The sequence below is a fragment of the Cataglyphis hispanica genome, chromosome 13 (assembly GCF_021464435.1).
Source record: "Cataglyphis hispanica isolate Lineage 1 chromosome 13, ULB_Chis1_1.0, whole genome shotgun sequence".
NCBI classification, from domain to species: domain Eukaryota; kingdom Metazoa; phylum Arthropoda; class Insecta; order Hymenoptera; family Formicidae; genus Cataglyphis; species Cataglyphis hispanica.
In genome coordinates, this window is record NC_065966.1 from 5,780,423 (window position 1) to 5,800,066 (window position 19,644).

The window sequence follows — 19,644 nt, forward strand, 5'->3', positions numbered from 1 at the left end:
ACGCGCTAGTTAGGGGACGGGATGGGGGAATTGCTCTCGGTGCCCTCTCGGCGGTGGTGACTTCGGTTCGGCGCTTCCTTCGCTCAGTTCGCTCGCGACTCTCGTGCCGTCTGTGTCGCAGCGTCTCGGTGTGATTCTCCTCTCTCTCTCTCTCTCTCTCTCGCACGCGCGCGGTTTTTCCTCTCGAAGAAATCTCTGCTTCACGTGTTGCAAGTGCAAAGTCAAAGTGCGCGTCGCGGAGTGCGGTGTTTTTTTCGTCATATATAACGCAGAAAGCGTTAATAAACACGTGTGCCGAGAGAAAATTCACGAGAAAAATTCGCGCCACAAGACCCTTCGATCCTGTGTGAAGTGATCGGATTTGCAACGCGATCACAAGTGACAAGTTCGACGCTAATTTCGCGCGAGTGAAGAAATAAGTTCGCGTCGCGATTCTCGTGAGCTTCTCGCCGGCGTATATTTCGTGGAAAAAGTAGATCCGGGATCGCACGTACGAGGGAATTGTGCGTTGCTCGACGGTGAAAATGCAGTGATACGTGCCATCGCTAGCCGAAGATATTTTTTTTATTAATGGCGGCCAAATGAGTGCAACGGTTGTTTCGGAAAGTTCGTCGCATGGAAAGAGGGGCGCGACATAAAAAAAAAAGAAAGAAAAAGAAACAAATTGCTCCGCTTAAGATTCTTAAATAATTATTCGTTTTATGATATTTATAAAAAAACAATCGACATGACGTGCGACGCGTCGCGTTTCGTAGAATGACGGATGAGAGAGGAGGCGATAAAACGAGCGCGCGAAGTGATTCCGGAATTTCGCTCTCTTTCGCCCATTGAGGGATCTACGGATTATGTGAGTGTCCTTGTCAATGGTCGCCTTTGTTCGGTCATATCGAGAAACTGCGGGAATTCTCACAGTGGACCATGACCACTGCCATGAAGGGGCTCGTGCGCAACGTGACGTCACGGCGCCTTCTCGCTATCGTCTTTTCGTTGATCCTGTGCAACCTGAACGTCGTCCAAGCAGCGCGCGGATTTCGTCACAGCTTCAAACAGGGTAAGTTTCTACCTGTCACTACTACGTCTTCATTCATTGTTTTTAAATTATGATATTTATTTAGAAATTCTATTGAGTTAAGATCGAAAAGTTTATATGTCAATTGAAGTTTGACAGATCCTTCAACAAATTTTTGTGGAGTCAAACTTTCTCTATTTATTCTTTGACAGAAATTTGAATTTTGTTTGGAAATTATCTAGTTTATGTAAATATAAATTTATAATTATTTTATAAATTATATTGATTTAATTTCAGTTTCTGCTTCTTTTGTTGTTCTGAGCTTATTTTTTTTTTTGGAACGCCTTATCAGAATTAAATGAAATTGAGGTGTAATTTAGTTTATTATTTAATTACCCAGATTTATTTCTTTATTTTTTTCAAATGAATGTAGGATTTTTAAGCTATTTTTAAAAGTCATACAAAAAACGCATTTCCGGAACTATCTTTATAGGAACTTTTCGATTCCAAATTCAATTTCCTAAGACCCTGAAGTTTCATTGATCTGGAACACCCTGTATAACGATATTATTCCCGAGTAAATCTCGCGCGATGCTTCTCACGATGATTTCTTTTCACCACTCAAGTCTCTCGTTTCCGTAAATCTCAGCTGATTTCCGGCGCGGCGCGAAAGTGACGTGTCTTCGTGTCCCGGAGGCGCAGCGCGCACGTGTGTGGTCTGTTAAAATATTGTCGAAAATTCCGACGGATACCACCATGTGACCTCGTAAAACGCGCGTCTGCTACGAGAATATTAAATGTCAGGACATTCCGCAGCCTCCTCTCCCCCCCACCCTCCACCCCCAAGGATGGGATGTTTGCTTTATATTTAGCGCCCACGACGGCGACCGCCGTTGAATCCGTCGCACATTAGGATGCGCATCGCGAGTGTAAACGGCAACCCTTTTACTCGTTACTCGAGGGCGATATCAAAGGCATTCTCCCGGGTATATCGATTCTCTCATACGGCGATATCGCGTGGAACGTTGCGCGTTCAAACGATGAGCAACAAAAATATTGAGGGACCAGAGAAATGCGCGGAGAAAGAGAGAGAGAGAGAGAGAGAGAGAGAGAAAACGCGAGGAGGATACATTTAAAACGTTTCCGGCTGGTGTAATTTAATGTAATTTATTCGCGGACCTTTCCGCGTGGAGAATTTATTTCTAGACGCGTATAAATAAAAATCTGGTAGAATATATATAGCAAAATATATACCGGGATATATATACAATTAATTTGTGGAATTAGAAAAATAATTTTTTATCTCAGATAATTAATTATTTATTTATTTATTTATTTTTTTATACTCATTAGATTCATATTATTTATTTTCTCAAGATTTTATTTTTATTTATAGATTAGATTTTTGTATATATATGTGTATGTGTGTACTATTGAATACTATTGAAGAATTTTGTTTAAATTTTTGATAGTATCAATTAATTGTAAGATTAATTAAAAATTAAAAAAAAAATTTTTTAAGTATAATTTAAAAAATTTTTTTGATAATTACGCTAATTTTCAAAATTCTTGCTAATGAAAGAGATATTTTGCGATGATTGCGATATAAATTAGAGAAGAATTGATCAAAATTTTTCTTAAAGTTAAAAAATTGTACGATTAAAATATTTTTCCCGAGGAAAATTTTTGTTTTATACCGTCTGTTATTAAGACTTTGACATATCTCTTAAAATGAATACAAAAAGATTTCACGTGTTTTTAAAAGCATTAAGCAATTATATTTAACTTTTTACTATTATTTTGATCGTATCATTAACGCAAAGAGATTTAAAAGAGATATATCTGAGATTCCTCGACGCATGACAATGTATCATTGTTGTTCTAAATTGTCGAGTTTCATTACCGGTGTGAAGTTAGCACCGCATTTTCAAAAATCGAAAGTTTTATAGAGAGTTCTATTTGCACCCCAAATAGTTCTATAGTTCCTGATAGGTTTTAGAAATAGTTCCGGCAAAAAACCTAAAAAAATTGCATTTTGAAAATATGAGGTGCCAACTTCCCGTGGCACCGCAAAATGCGAAAAATGCCATTTAAATCGTCGTATCCTATAGTTCTCGAAGAGTTCTACAGTTCCTGATAGATTTCAGAGTATAGTTACTCCTTGCAAGATGCTGATCTTGTTTACAGAGCTGCACGCTGTCGAATCAATCTGGTTTCAAAGCTTCGGACGTTCGCATAGCTATCTGGAATTAACAGCTTAACGACTGGCAACATAATTTCATAGTCTATCTTCGTAGATATCCCAGTCTTTGATGAACTGATTCCATCTCGACTCTAGAAATTTTCTAAGTCCCGAGGGGTAAAATTTTTGGGGATTTCGGAGTTCTGATGACAGTTCCGTTTGCACCCCGAAGAGTTCTATCGATTATTATGAACGTCCGGAGCTGTAAAACCAAAGATGAAAAAGTTCTGGCCACTTTTACGAAAGATGAGGTGCCAGCTCTGAGATTCAAAAATTGTTTAAAAATATTTAGAGGCCGGAACTATTACTAAAATCTATCAGAACTGTTGGAACTATGCTAGAACTGCCGAGAACTGTCAAAAGAACTGCGAAAATAGCCAGCACGTCATAGTTCTATAGAAGATGTGGTGCTAGTTTTTAGAAAATTTCTAAGTCCCGAGGGGGTAAAATTTTTTGGGGGATTTCGGAGTTCTGATGACAGTTCCGTTTGCACCCCGAAGAGTTCTATCGATTATTATGAACGTCCGGAGCTGTAAAACCAAAGATGAAAAAGTTCTGGCCACTTTTACGAAAGATGAGGTGCCAGCTCTGAGATTCAAAAATTGTTTAAAAATATTTAGAGGCCGGAACTATTACTAAAATCTATCAGAACTGTTGGAACTATGCTAGAACTGCCGAGAACTGTCAAAAGAACTGCGAAAATAGCCAGCACGTCATAGTTCTATAGAAGATGTGGTGCTAGTTTTTAGAAAATTTCTAAGTCCCGAGGGGGTAAAATTTTTTGGGGGATTTCGGAGTTCTGATGACAGTTCCGTTTGCACCCCGAAGAGTTCTATCGATTATTATTAACGTCCGAAGCTGTAAAACCAAAGATGAAAAAGTTCTGGCCACTTTTACGAAAGATGAGGTGCCAGCTCTGAGATTCAAAAATTGTTTAAAAATATTTAGAGGCCGGAACTATTACTAAAATCTATCAGAACTGTTGAAACTATGCTAGAACTGCCGAGAACTGTCAAAAGAACTGCGAAAATAGCCAGCACGTCATAGTTCTATAGAAGATGTGGTGCTAGTTTTAGAAAATTTCTAAGTCCCGAGGGGTAAAATTTTTTGGGGATTTCGGAGTTCTGATGACAGTTCCGTTTGCACCCCGAAGAGTTCTATCGATTATTATGAACGTCCGGAGCTGTAAAACCAAAGATGAAAAAGTTCTGGCCACTTTTACGAAAGATGAGGTGCCAGCTCTGAGATTCAAAAATTGTTTAAAAATATTTAGAGGCCGGAACTATTACTAAAATCTATCAGAACTGTTGGAACTATGCTAGAACTGCCGAGAACTGTCAAAAGAACTGCGAAAATAGCCAGCACGTCATAGTTCTATAGAAGATGTGGTGCTAGTTTTAGAAAATTTCTAAGTCCCGAGGGGTAAAATTTTTTGGGGATTTCGGAGTTCTGATGACAGTTCCGTTTGCACCCCGAAGAGTTCTATCGATTATTATTAACGTCCGGAGCTGTAAAACCAAAGATGAAAAAGTTCTGGCCACTTTTACGAAAGATGAGGTGCCAGCTCTGAGATTCAAAAATTGTTTAAAAATATTTAGAGGCCGGAACTATTACTAAAATCTATCAGAACTGTTGGAACTATGCTAGAACTGCCGAGAACTGTCAAAAGAACTGCGAAAATAGCCAGCACGTCATAGTTCTATAGAAGATGTGGTGCTAGTTTTAGAAAATTTCTAAGTCCCGAGGGGGTAAAATTTTTTTGGGGATTTCGGAGTTCTGATGACAGTTCCGTTTGCACCCCGAAGAGTTCTATCGATTATTATGAACGTCCGGAGCTGTAAAACCAAAGATGAAAAAGTTCTGGCCACTTTTACGAAAGATGAGGTGCCAGCTCTGAGATTCAAAAATTGTTTAAAAATATTTAGAGGCCGGAACTATTACTAAAATCTATCAGAACTGTTGGAACTATGCTAGAACTGCCGAGAACTGTCAAAAGAACTGCGAAAATAGCCAGCACGTCATAGTTCTATAGAAGATGTGGTGCTAGTTTTTAGAAAATTTCTAAGTCCCGAGGGGGTAAAATTTTTTTGGGGATTTCGGAGTTCTGATGACAGTTCCGTTTGCACCCCGAAGAGTTCTATCGATTATTATGAACGTCCGGAGCTGTAAAACCAAAGATGAAAAAGTTCTGGCCACTTTTACGAAAGATGAGGTGCCAGCTCTGAGATTCAAAAATTGTTTAAAAATATTTAGAGGCCGGAACTATTACTAAAATCTATCAGAACTGTTGGAACTATGCTAGAACTGCCGAGAACTGTCAAAAGAACTGCGAAAATAGCCAGCACGTCATAGTTCTATAGAAGATGTGGTGCTAGTTTTTAGAAAATTTCTAAGTCCCGAGGGGGTAAAATTTTTTGGGGGATTTCGGAGTTCTGATGACAGTTCCGTTTGCACCCCGAAGAGTTCTATCGATTATTATCAACGTCCGGAGCTGTAAAACCAAAGATGAAAAAGTTCTGGCCACTTTTACGAAAGATGAGGTGCCAGCTCTGAGATTCAAAAATTGTTTAAAAATATTTAGAGGCCGGAACTATTACTAAAATCTATCAGGAACTGTAGAACTCTTCGAGAACTATAGGATACGACGATTTAAATGGCATTTTTCGCATTTTGCGGTGCCACGGGAAGTTGGCACCTCATATTTTCAAAATGCAATTTTTTTAGGTTTTTTGCCGGAACTATTTCTAAAACCTATCAGGAACTATAGAACTATTTGGGGTGCAAATAGAACTCTCTATAAAACTTTCGATTTTTGAAAATGCGGTGCTAACTTCACACCGGTAGTTTCATTGACGTTCCTTCGAAATACGTCCAATGGTTCGTTTACGAGATAATTAACAGCTAGTCAACAGTCATAGTTCGGAGAATGATAAACCTTATCGGACCTTATTTTATTCTCTCTCTCTCTCTCCCTTCGACCCGCCCACATTTTTCTGAATTCTTTTTCTCTTTTTCTTTCAATTTTGAGTCTTTTTTGCTTTTTTCAAGAGACGAAAAACACATTTTGAACGACGCTTGCGCGATAACTTTGCCATCTCGCATGGATAAATAAAAATGACGCGCGATAATTAAGTTTTGCCGTCGGCTGCTTCTCCGATACAAGATGGATCGATCGAACACATGTGATGGAGCGAGCCAGCCTCCGATCGCATCTTCGAGATATCGAGATGGAGCGGCGCGTTCGCACCAGCCCGCTCGTTGTGTCGCTTCCTGTTTCTGCAATCCGCCCGATCGGCTCGCACGCCGAGCGCAAAAGCGAAATTCCATTGCGGAATATTGCGAAATGATATTCCTCTGTCGTGCCACGCATGTAGCATGCAATATATTGCATAATGCTTGAGCTATCGCGTTGCATCTTATAGTCGTATCGGGATTGTCAGATGGAAATGGCCATGTTTGTTTTACTCGTACGCTTCTGCAGGTAAAAAAATGAAATTTGAGACATACATAATACAGGATGTTCCAGGTCGGGTCAATGAAACTTTAGAATTTTATAGAAAATTGAATTTGGAACAAAAAGATTTCTATAAACAGATCCGCTAATAAACTTCGAAAAATCACGTTTTTTTGATGATTTTTAAAAATAATTTTAAAACCCTTTATTCATCCAAAAAAAAAAACAAAACAAATCTAATGGGTAATTAAATAACAAATTAAATTATCAATTTTATTTAATTCTGACAAGGCATTTAAGGATGTTCTGGATGTACAATAGTAGCAAAAAATTGTCAAAATTAAAAAGGAAACATGTTTTCTACGTTTATACTGTTTGAAAAATTAAAAAAATAAATTCGGGTAATGAAAAAAATTAAAGTATCACAAAATAATATGGATTTTGACGTCTTCGTAAAAGAAAATAGTTGTAATTAATATTTTTCCTAATTTATGGCAAAAACTTTTGATCGTGAATATCCTCTGAAATCAATTGCAAAAAATAATGAAAAACAAGTAATTTGCAGAAAGAGAAAAAGAGACAGATAATATTTTTTACAATTTTTAGTAAATAACTTTTAAACGAATTAGTGGAGCTAAATCAAGTTTTGCACAAATATTTATTAGAATTTCCTTAATGTACATGAAAATTTTTATTTTATTGGTAATATTTTTTCTTTGTCAAATTTGTCAATAAGTGCTACAATCGGCGATTTTCCATAAGAATCAATAGTAACTTCAAATTTAAATAACTTTCAAACCGTTAAGAGAATTGTGCTTAGTTTTTACACAAATATTTAGAAGAAATAATAGAACAGTCTATGAAATTTTAATTCTTTTGTTAGTATTTCGATATATATCACATACATGCTTAAAAGAAAAAAGCTCAAAACAATGAAGAAAGCAGAAACTTGAACAAACCATTTTTTGATGATCTTTGTATAAACATTTGTAGTGTAAACATTGCAAATGCAAACATCAAAATGTCCTTATTAAATTTTGATCATAACTATTTACAGAGAATTTATTATCTGTAATTTTTAAACGAAGCGTTACCGAACCCATATTTATCTGAAATTTTTTGTTTCAAATTCAATTTCTTATAAGATCCTGAAATCTCATTGATCTAATCTCGAACACCCTGTATATCTGATCGATAAAATAATATAAAGATTCATTTGCCTTACAGAAAATTATATAAGTTTTATAATTGCTGTAACTTTTATTCTTTTTAATATTCTAGAAATTATAATGGAGTCAAAAGTCTTTTATCAATAAAACAATAAATTGTCTAACATACATACCACTTATTGTTGGTAAATTTTTAATTTAAATAATTTATGTATAAATCTATTCTTCATTGTCTACCACAATCAATAATTGTATACAATTTCTAGTTACCTTACATATACATATAAATATAACTAACAATAGGTAATATCTGTCATAAAGATCTAATTTTTATCTCGAAAATTAATGCTCATTATATCATGTCATGGATCTCGTTTCCTGTTTGTGCGTAATGATTAAACCACCTAAAGCGATATTGCATACGCAATCGTTACGAAATGCACTTTATTCTATGCTTATTACTGTGCAGCTTCGTTTGCGTGTGTTTGGATCATTCAGAAAATTCTATAAAATAGCTATAGCTTCATCTTACATACACAATACGTTTATGTTGTGCCTACGGTTTTTTGTAACTTTTTAAAAATATTCTCGTATATCTACGAGACAAAATTTTTATTTATTTTACACAAAATTTATTAATATCTAATTAATGATTTAATTAATATTTAATTAATTAAAGCAGATACAAGTTTAATTAATATTTTTATTTTTCAATTTAATTTATTAAACGTTTAATTAATACTTTTTATATCTCACTTGTGAGATATAAAATAATTTTTTCATAATTTTTTCATATATACAGTATTTTAAAATTATTCTTCGCCCGATAATAAAGTTTGTGACATTGACATTTGACGCCATCAATATTGATGACAGCTCGGACAGAGGTAATGCAAATATTTCACGCGCGATTTTCGGGCAATGTCACGTGAGAGAAACGATAATGAAGCGACTAGCTGAATCGAATGAAGATAAAGGGATAAAGATCGCCGTTGCGGTGTGCCCCTCGAGTTATCGAGGTGATGGGGGGGGGGAGACGGTAATCGGACTCTATCTAAACGGCCAAGATTCGCCCGAGGGGGGATCATTAATTTAATTAGTTTCGGGGAAAGGGCGGGCTTAATCGTTCGCTCCGATGAGATCGACGTGAATGCTGGTTGTTCGCGAGACCCGAAGAGGCGGCGGGTGTTTCTGCTTTAACAGCCGCTACGCTCGATCAGCGTTTATCTTAAAGAGCATTTAACGGAGAAGTTTAAAGGGTAACTGATGATGTGCCGATGCGATAGCGTCCCCAATCTGTCTCGGTTAATTAATTTTCCGCCTGAAATATATGACATTTCATAGAGTTCACTTTGATATATTTTTATTAAACATTATTATTCTTTAAAATATTTTTTATTATATATTAATTAATTAATTAATTAAATATTTATTATAATTAAATATTATTTATTATAAAATAATAATAAGTATTTAATTAATTAATTAAATAATTAATTAATTAAATATTATTTATTATATTAATTATAATTAAATATTATATTAATAAAGAAAGAAAATTACAATCTATGAATTAGTATACCATATGTATTAATTTCCATTTAAAATAGAAAATTTTTTTATTAATACTTTGAGACTAAAAATATTGATTTCTTTTTAAGCTTTTCATTTCGTTTCGACTAAGCATCGATTTTGAAAATTGGTTTGCAAACAATCATTTTGATATCATGAAATACATCAGTAACGACGTAAACAATTTCGCGGTAGACATTACGTAGCGCACCTGGCGCTTTTCGGAGCCGACACGACGCCCAAAATCGCACCGCGCGCCGCTCTCGAAATAATCTCATTCTCGTTCCACGCGTGGCTCTCGTTTTGTTCCTGTTTAAATGCCAGATTGGACAGGGTATGCAAAGTAACATTGTCGGCGTGTACGTGTCCAGGGTACCGAGGGTTCTGTGAGACCACGTGGATCCGGCCCTTTAAAGGAATGCAAGTTTTTTTTTTACCGACACAAAAAAAGCGGTTCCCTTAAAACTACGACTCCTGATCTTTAAGACTATCAAGATCCATCGTTATTAATTGCTAGATCTACGTTTCTAGATGATTTCTTTGATCTTAAAGTCCTCGAGATTAGACGCACTTCAATTTAATCTGAATTTATGTTTGGATTAAGTCCGATAGAGCTAGAAATGAAAAAAAAACAGTTGAAGAAAACGTGTTTTTTTTAATAAAAAAAACCATATTTTTTTTATTATTTTTTTAAATATAATATTTCTCTTTGTTTTTTTTTAACATAATAAAAAAATTAACGTTCTTATATCTTTAATTAATTAATTTTTTTTGAAAATTTTAATGGATTAATAAGATTTTTGCCGCAAATATTATTAAATATATTATTTTTCTTTATATTTTTTTTGTTAACATAATAAAAAACTAATATTTTAACTTATATTTTTAATTTATATATTCTATTTATATTATTTCTGAAAATAATGAAAAATCAATTTGCAGTAATCAAAATTTAAAGATATATTTTACCAAAAAAAAAACCAAAATTTTGGAGAAAACGAAGCTTGTTTTTTTCATAAAAAGACCGTTTTTTATGAAAAAACAATTTATTTCATTTTATTTACATCTTAAAATACATCTATATATTTCTTTATTCAAAAAACAAATATACGTTGAAAACAAAGAAGTAAAATACGTGTAAAGAAACACTTACTTTATAAATTAAAGTAAATTAATATTTCAATTTTTAGTATTAATAGATATTTTTCTCGCTATTTCATTAATTAAATATATCAATTTTAATAATGTCATTTTTAGAGAGCATCGAATTTCTTCTGGATATTAATCATATATCTATATTTCATTTTGGATATTTTAAAGGCGCTTCCGGCTTCGCGTGCAACATGTCTGCGAGAGACGTATCAATTATCGAGACTCTTAATTAGCGCGGACGAAATTAGTACAAACGTGTTCGCCGGCAATCCTCTTTTGGTCGGATCGCTCGCTATTCGATCGAACGATTATTTCCGTTTCAAGGTGACACAGCTCGCTCACATTATCATATCTCCTCGTATTAGTGTTAATTGCTTCACAATTGAAATGCGGATAACAAAACGTCGCGAATTAATAAAAGGATAAGGATAAGGATTCGTATTAATGGCGATTATGGATTCTCAGAACTAAATAAACCGAGGCTTTACTCGAAAGTCTTAATATATAATTATTGCATGAAGTTATTTAAGACATAGAGTTGATGACATTTCGATTTTTTGATACAACGTCGGGTCTACAATCTGAAAGACATACAAAGAACTTTTAATTATTTATTTGATTAAATGAAATTTTTTTTTAATTTAGTCGCAAAAAGGTCGCTTGTAAAAATTTGTTTAAAGAACTGAAGTAAGATAAAATAGCATGTTCGGATAATGCAGCGAATTTGCAATTAAAAGCCGGTCATCATTATTAAAACACGATTAAATGAAACGTCAATTAATTATGTTGAAATGTCAGCTTAATAAATAAGTCATGAATAACCATAGGTATTTTTGCGGTCAAAATTATGGGGCGGATATGAAATCGCAATCATTACTGGTACAACATGATCGTACCCACGTGAATGATAAAATGAATGGACGTCCGCATTGATATAGTGCAATTTTATGCGCTATAATGTGCAGTAATGTATCTAAGGAAGCCACAAACTCGTGAAAGACGCCGTTCTATTTCGAATTCTGCATTCAACGAATCAATTATTTAGTCATAATTTTTAAAAAATGCCAAAGCTCTTTTATATGCAAATCAATAAAAAAAAAAGATTGCTTTTACATTCATTCATTCATTTATTTTAATAACGATTTTTTAGCAATATATAATTTTTATAAATATATTTTATTTTATTATTATATTATATTATATTATTATTATATAATTATATTATATCATTATATTATTTTTACATTATATTTTTATATTATTATTATTATATTATATTATATTATTTATTATATTATATTTTATTATATTAAAAATAAATAATTTATTAATTTAATAAAATATATTTTTTATAAAAATTCTGAATAATCTTAATTATTAATAAATTATTAATAAATTATAAATAAATAAATAAATAAATATAATAATTAATAAATTATTAATAAACTATTAATAAATTATAGCGTGACAATATAACACGTGTATGTATAATATAATATATTAATAACTTTAATTTAGTATAAAAAAAATATAATTAATGGTATTGTTGTTTTTAATTGCGCAATATTTAATCGAAGAATGAATGAGGTACAGGCATCGCGTATCCAACAGGTCTTTGCATTTGAGAATATCGACATTTCCATCTATCGTGCATGTATTCCCGGTTGTATTTCAATCAAGTTTTACGACGCGCATTACGTCGCTTAATCAAATTGCGGAGGCGACGCAGCCATGAATAAACGTGATTAATGAAAAACATTAAAGGCGCCGACACACATGACCGCGCTGGTGATAATGCTCGATCTGGAGAAAGAGAGAGAGAGAGAGAGAGAGAGAGAGAGAGAAAGAAAAGGAGACACTAAAATAGTTTGTGCTCGCGTCACCGAATGAATGATTAAGTAACACAATACGTCATAAGGCAAAGCACTACGTATGAATGAACTATTACGTCGGTTCACGTGGGTATGAATGAAAATAAAAATTTCCTCGATGCATTCTTCTCTTTCTTTTTCTTTCTCATAGTAAAAACATCCTTCGGAAACAAAGGGAAGACGAAGCTGGCATATGTTCTTTCATTCATTTATCCATTGACATGTAATGTAAATCGAACAACTCAGTTCATTTTTCATATGATTTGTTTGATTTTCGTTAAAAGCTAAAAACATTATTTTTGTTTTATTATTTATTTTAACAGATTTTAATGATGTCTGTTCCGTAGAAAAATCTGGAGTGGAACTTTATTGAGATCCAGGGAATTTAAAAAAAAAATTCTCTTTTTGATAATTTTACTGTAACATAATTTGCTAATAAAATTGTGAATTATGTGTTTGAAATGTAATTAAAAATACATATCTATTTCTGTTTACATATTTAATGTTTTAATACAATATACGGTACATTTTCTTTATTTTAATTTTTAAAAGTAATAAAAAATGAAACTGTTATACAATTTAAAAATTTATTTCAAGAAATTGCCAAAAAATATTTCTTTTACCTGGAATTTTGAATAAAAATATCTGGAAATTTTCAGGAAATTTTTTTACAAGATTTGAATAGACCCATTAATATTTCATATTTTATATCTAGAATCTAGAATATTAAATTGATAGATTTCGGTTGAAATTAAATTTGTTTTATTAAAATTTTAAGGAAAATATATGCTCTCAATAGATGACCTTAATGTATTTTATTAAAAACAAAAATAAAAAAGTAACAACGACATTATCTTCCTTTTAATGCATTACTAACTCAGATTGTCAATATATAAAATATGTACGTATGCAGATAAAAAAATCGAAAGAATAAATTTAATCGTTGATTTCACTTATAAAAAAGATAAATAAAAAACCTTTTATTGATAAGAAACAAAAAGACGTAAAATTGCACAATCGAGTCGAGTCGATGGCATATCTAGTGCTCGTATCCTCGCAGCTCGAATAATATATGGTGTTTGTCACCTCCTGGCGAGTTTATGAATCGTTTAATCCCTCTTTATGGTGGCGAGAGTAACATCTTATTTTTTTTTTATTCACAACCATGCACCGCCACCTAATGGATTTTATCTCGAGAACGAATCGACTTAAAAGCTCGAGGATAATCTCGATTTTGTTGACATTCACGCGATGCCCCGTATCGTTTAACGGGAAGAACATGATCTTTATTTATGAGAATAATCGTGACATCTTCATCTCCATCGTTTCTACCACACGAATTTTTAAACAGAGTCTTCATTCTGCACTCGTGATATAACTTCGGGAGTTCTTAGTATCTAAGAATATCCCGTGACAAGATATTTATCGTGGATTTGTTGTGGATTTAAGCAATATTAATTTTCTAAGACAATTAATTTTTTAGTTTTCAATTTCAACAATTTTGACAGTTTCATACATGATTTACAAAAGGATAAGATACAAAAGAATACAAGAGAAAGATACTGACAATATTTATTAATGAGACAAAGTAATTGTTAAAATATTTTAAAGAAACGATATTTGAGTAAGGTGTCGAATTATTGTGGTTTTAAAGGGACTCTTAGATTTGCAGACTTGATTCAGAAATTCATAACTAGAAGCACCTTAAAGCCGAAATAGTAATAGGCATGATTCATAGCGGTGAGACTTGACAGCTTCGTCCGGTGACTGCCTCTGATTGCAATGTCGCATTAAGCTGGCAAAATCCGGATTCGTAAAGAGAGGCTATTTATACCGCGATTCACGACACAGTGCCGTATACTTATTTACTTCCGAACGTCATCTTATCTGGCTCTGGTAGCATCTTTGAAGAATATTTCTAAAAAGGATCAAAGCGACACACACACACTCTCTCTCTCTCTCTCTCTCTCTCTCTCTCTCTTTAAGAATATATCAGTATTTATTATCTAATATATAATGTCTGAAAAATTAAAATTTACTTTGCACGCTATATCATTATTTTGCTTCAAAACGTATTAAAATACTTGATACTTTAATCGCATCGTATTATAATAAAAATTTTAATAATTTCGTATTATAATAAATTTTAATAATATCGTATTATAATAAAAATTTTAATAATTTCGTATTATAATAAATTTTAATAATATCGCATTATAATAAAAATTTTAATAATCTCGTATTATAATAAATTTTAATAATATCGCATATAATAATTTTAATAATCTTGTATTATAATAAATTTTAATAATATCGCATTATAATAAAAATTTTAATAATTTCGTATTATAATAAATTTTAATAATATTGTATTATAATAAAAATTTTAATAATTTCGTATTATAATAAATTTTAATAATATCGTATTATAATAAAAATTTTAACAATTTATTTCGATATGTAACACAAAAAAAAAGATGTCAAAGAGATATTCTGTAACAAAAGTAAATGCAGATAGCATCCATTTTGAAGCTCTTCGCTCTTCTTAATAAAATCGTAGAAAAATATTGTAATGATTATTCGTGGTGATCACGTGTTTTATTCACCTCGAGTCGAAAGTGGAAAGTGTGTAATGGAAGTATAAAATGGAAATAACAACAGACGGCGGGATCTTGCGGGATATAACTTGCATGGTGGGCTTGTTTTGTAAATAGATTCAGGCGTGCGGCAGAAAATCTTGCGAGGAAATCTTGCTGCGAGTTTTCTTGTGTATTCTTCTTGATATTCAAATTATTATTATATGACACAATTAATTAATTTTTAAGTATGTTAATCAAGGCATTTCATGATACATTGCTCGTTATTTTTATTAAGAATGTTTTGTCTATGAAATAGTAACAAAAATTATTAAAATTAAAAAGAAAATATGTTTCTTACGTTTATACTGTTTGAAAAATTAAAAAAATAAATTCGGGTAATGAAAAAAATTAAAGTATCACAAAATAATATGGATTTTGACGTCTTCGTAAAAGAAAATAGTTGTAATTAATATTTTTCCTAAATTATGACAAAAACTTTTGATCGTGAATACTCCTGAAATCAATTGCGAGAAAACAAAGAAAGACGAGTAATTTGTAGAAAGAGAGAGAAAGATAATATTTTTCTACAATTTTTAATAAGTAACTTTTAAATGAGGAAGTGGATCTAAATCAAGTTTTGTACAAATATTTATTAGAGTTTTCTTAATGTATGTAAAAATTTTTATTTTGTTGGCAATATTTTTTTCCTGTCAAATTTGTCAATAAGTGCAACACGCGATTTTCTAAGAATCAATACTAACTTAATAAAATTTTTATTAAAAATTTCAATATTTTGAAAATTATTTTAACTAAATAATTTTAAAAATATTAAAAAAATTCTGCGGAAGTTTTGCTTAGATACTCGGAAGAAATAATAGAACAGTCTACGAAATTTTCATATTTTTGTCAATATTTTGACATATATGACACATATATCTTTAAACTGCGGAATTCCAGAACAGACGCCTCGCGCAATCTTAACGATAATACGCGAACGATGATAGCCGAATGATGAGGTGAGATTGGTTATCTCGTAGCTTATATCCCTCGTAAAACGGCAGCCGAGCTTTAACGGACCAGAAATCGTCCCGAGGACACGCGGCGAGAAGCGTCGATAGCGATCGACAAGATGCAGATAACCGGGCGAGTAAATCGTTCGAGAATCGCCGTAAAGGAATATCCGCGCGTGATTGACGCGAATCGCTTGGAATATAAATTTAGTATTAACGATAATAGTCGCGGTCTTTTTTACGATAAGAATATTTATTTAAAAAAAAAAGGATCCCTTATTCTTTTTTTTTGACAAAAAAATTGGATATCAACTTCATCGCACGATAAAAATCTGCGTAGGTTTGAAATTTGAAGATAATGTTGCTAGAAAATTATTATTATTATTATTATTATGAACTTTTTAATAATAAGTAGTTATAGTATTTATTATCGAAAATTTTTTTCTCGGTGAAGATTTTTAATTTCAATTATTTGTTTACAATTGGAAAATTTGGCTTAAATATCGCATGTTCCACATTTTTGTGTTAATTTAACATAATATGGATATGTTAAATCGTGGCACTAATATTATATTAATATTTAAACACAAAATAAATGCAAATTTTATAACAAAATTTCATTTGAAATAAATTTTGTGTAAAATCAACATATTTTTAATGATAAAATTAATTTGGAAAAATATTATTAATGGTGTGTAGTCACTCTTATTGTAGAATAAATCGACATTTTTATTCTGTACATTTTAATAAATAAATTCTGTCACTAATAATGGAACATATTATTATTGTGCAAAATTAAAAATATGTGCATATATATTCAATATTGAGTCATTTAAAAGTTTTTTTCAATTATTTTAATAATTTAACATGTGAATTTAATTAACACAAGAGCAATATGTTAAATTCACACATGTATATGTTAAATATTTAACACAAAAATTTTTACTTGCATATTTTTTTAATAAAAAAAAAAAACAAATTTTCCAACAGTGTTTCGTCTTTCAACAATCTTTATCATTTCTCACGCATCGATAAATTTCTCAATGATCCGTTTTCGATATCAAAACAAGCGTTGGCGAATCAAGGATGATCACGCGAGCACCGTCGGGGTTCACGTGCGAGGACGCGCAAAATCGATAACCCGAGATACCAAATTGGACGTTAGGACGGTAATGACCGTCGATTTACACGAAAACGATCGGCAAGCATGGCGATGGCGTTCCATTCTGCCGGCTTTTTCGCTACGAAATTCCTTGCACGTGCAACCCGCCCGAGTATACAGGGTGCCCGAAAATTCGCGCGACACCCTTTAAGGAAAGGTAGAGGGTGTTAGGCTGAACAGAAAAGTCCTGTATCATTTTTTCTATCACGCTTAATAAAGAGTTATTATTGATTTAAGTCTGGCCTATCATCGCCGATCTTTAGCTGGGCGCACGGTCGGTGAGCCGCGCGCCTGGTAGTGTGCGTGAGCGCTCAGCTGTTTATGACAGCTCACCGACGCGCGCCCGGCTGAAGGTCGGCGATGATAGGCCAGACTTCACTCAATAATAACTCTTTCATTAAGCGTTATAGAAAAACATGGTACGAGACTTTTCTGTTTAGAATAACACTCTACCTTTCCTCAAAGGGTGCTGCGCGAATTTTCGCACACCCTGTATATAAAGCCGCGTGTGTATTAAGGTACTCGGTATTTCACACGCCTTAAGCGTTCCGTGCGTATAAATGTTAACTTCCGCGTGCGGGCAAGCGCGCGTGTAATCGCTTCTCCCGAATTCGACGCGTGATGATCACAAAGCGTGCCCGGCAAAGAACATAATTGCATCGTCCTTTACACAGAGATGTACGACTTTTGCGCCCCGCATGTATCTTACTCATATTGAATACTCAAGTAGATGTTGAAATATTTACTGAGCCATCACGTACTTCTAAGATTCATTGGAATTATGGGGGGTGATTACGATAAAAGATTGGATAAAAAATTTTTTATCCAATTAACGAAACTTGGAAATTTTTTTGTATGTCCAATTGAAAAGTTCCCAGTTCCGTAAAAAATTTTGTATTTATTTTATATTTAACTTTTACGGCCAATTTTATAATCAGCGCTAAAGATTTATCAGAAATGACTTAATGAAAAAAAAAAGAAAAAAACATTTTTTTTTGTCGATCAGTATTAATAGAAAATATTTACTTTTTTAATTTACAATTTTCTCGCTCTTATTGGAGTTGAGAAATTGAAGATAGAACACAAACTTGTACAATAGAAGAAGCTAGGATAATTTTTTCTACTTTTTTATTTTTTATTTTATTTTACAATTAATCTGAAAATTCCAGAGAGATTAACACAACATATAGAATTTCTTTACTAACAGAAATAAGTATAACGTTTCTCTGCGAAAATTTTTTTGAAAATTGACAAATTTCGCAACAATTTTTCGCGATCGAAACAAAGAGGATCGGTGAGTGAAGTCGCACGTGGTCAACAAAGTATATTCGCGAAGCACCTTCTCGCGTGACTCGCGCGATCCTCGAACGAGAAACCGAATGCAATAGCAGTGGAATAAAAACCGAAATCCATTTAGTGTGCGCTGCGATCTCTCGTCGTCTCTCGGTCGTTCAACTTGCTCCTTAGTTTCGCCTCGTCGCGACCTCGCAACCGCCCACTCCTCCGAAAATTGCACCTTTCAAATATTGGGGAGGCGCCTACTCGCTCTGTTTTTTTCTTCCCGCTGCCTCGAGGCGCCACCAAGAACCGGAACACTCTGTCGAAAGATAACTATAATAAGAGCTTGCTTGCACAATATCTGGGAGAACATTGTGTTGGATCGTGCGTAATACAACGTTTTGTCATAATTTTATTCTCTTCGAAATCCGCTTTCTCGTAAAACAGCAAATGTATCCGAGAAGCAAAAGAATTTGAAAATTCAAAAATCTTTTTTTTTCTTTAGAGAATTTTGCAACAAAACACACTTTAAAATTATAGATAGATATTTTCAAGATCAAATTCTTTTTAGATAAATTTTTTTTGCGCCTTGCACGACGTAAAAATTTTATTAATCATTATTAATTTTATTTGTATTATTATTTTTATTTTATTAAATTTTATTAATTTTATTAATTTTATTTGTATTATTATTTTTATTTTATTAAATTTTATTAATTTTATTAATGAAATAATAAAATTTTTATTTTATTATTTTATTAATAAATTATTAAATTTTATTACTATTTATTAATAATATTAATAATATTAAATGTATTAATAATATTTATTAATAATATTAAATTTTATTATAATATTAAATTTTATTAATTTTATTAATGAAATAATAAAATTTTCATTATTAAACTTTATTAATGAAATAATAAAATCTTGTTTTTATCAAAATTTTATTATTTTATAAAAATTTGAATTTTTATTAATTTTATTACAAACTGTTATTACAACTATTTGATTAATCGAGATCTGAATCTCTTGATATATGAATTCATATATAATGTGATCCAATTCCCGAAACGTACAAATTGATTTCATCGAAATGATGTCGGCAACGTTTCTTCGCAACTGTCGCCGCAAGAATCTCGGGAG

General features: G+C 32.3%; 1 protein-coding gene across 1 annotated transcript in view; it reads left to right on the forward strand.

The window, feature by feature from the left end:
- The first annotated feature begins 741 nt into the window (after nt 1-741).
- The window catches only part of LOC126854192 (laminin subunit alpha-1), a 189,155-nt gene continuing 170,252 nt past the window's right edge, over nt 742-19,644 (forward strand). Inside the window, exon 1 of the mRNA XM_050600641.1 lies at nt 742-1,051. Within this exon, the coding sequence (XP_050456598.1) occupies nt 919-1,051 (133 nt within the window). The 5' untranslated portion in view covers nt 742-918. The remainder of the gene's footprint in view (nt 1,052-19,644) is intronic.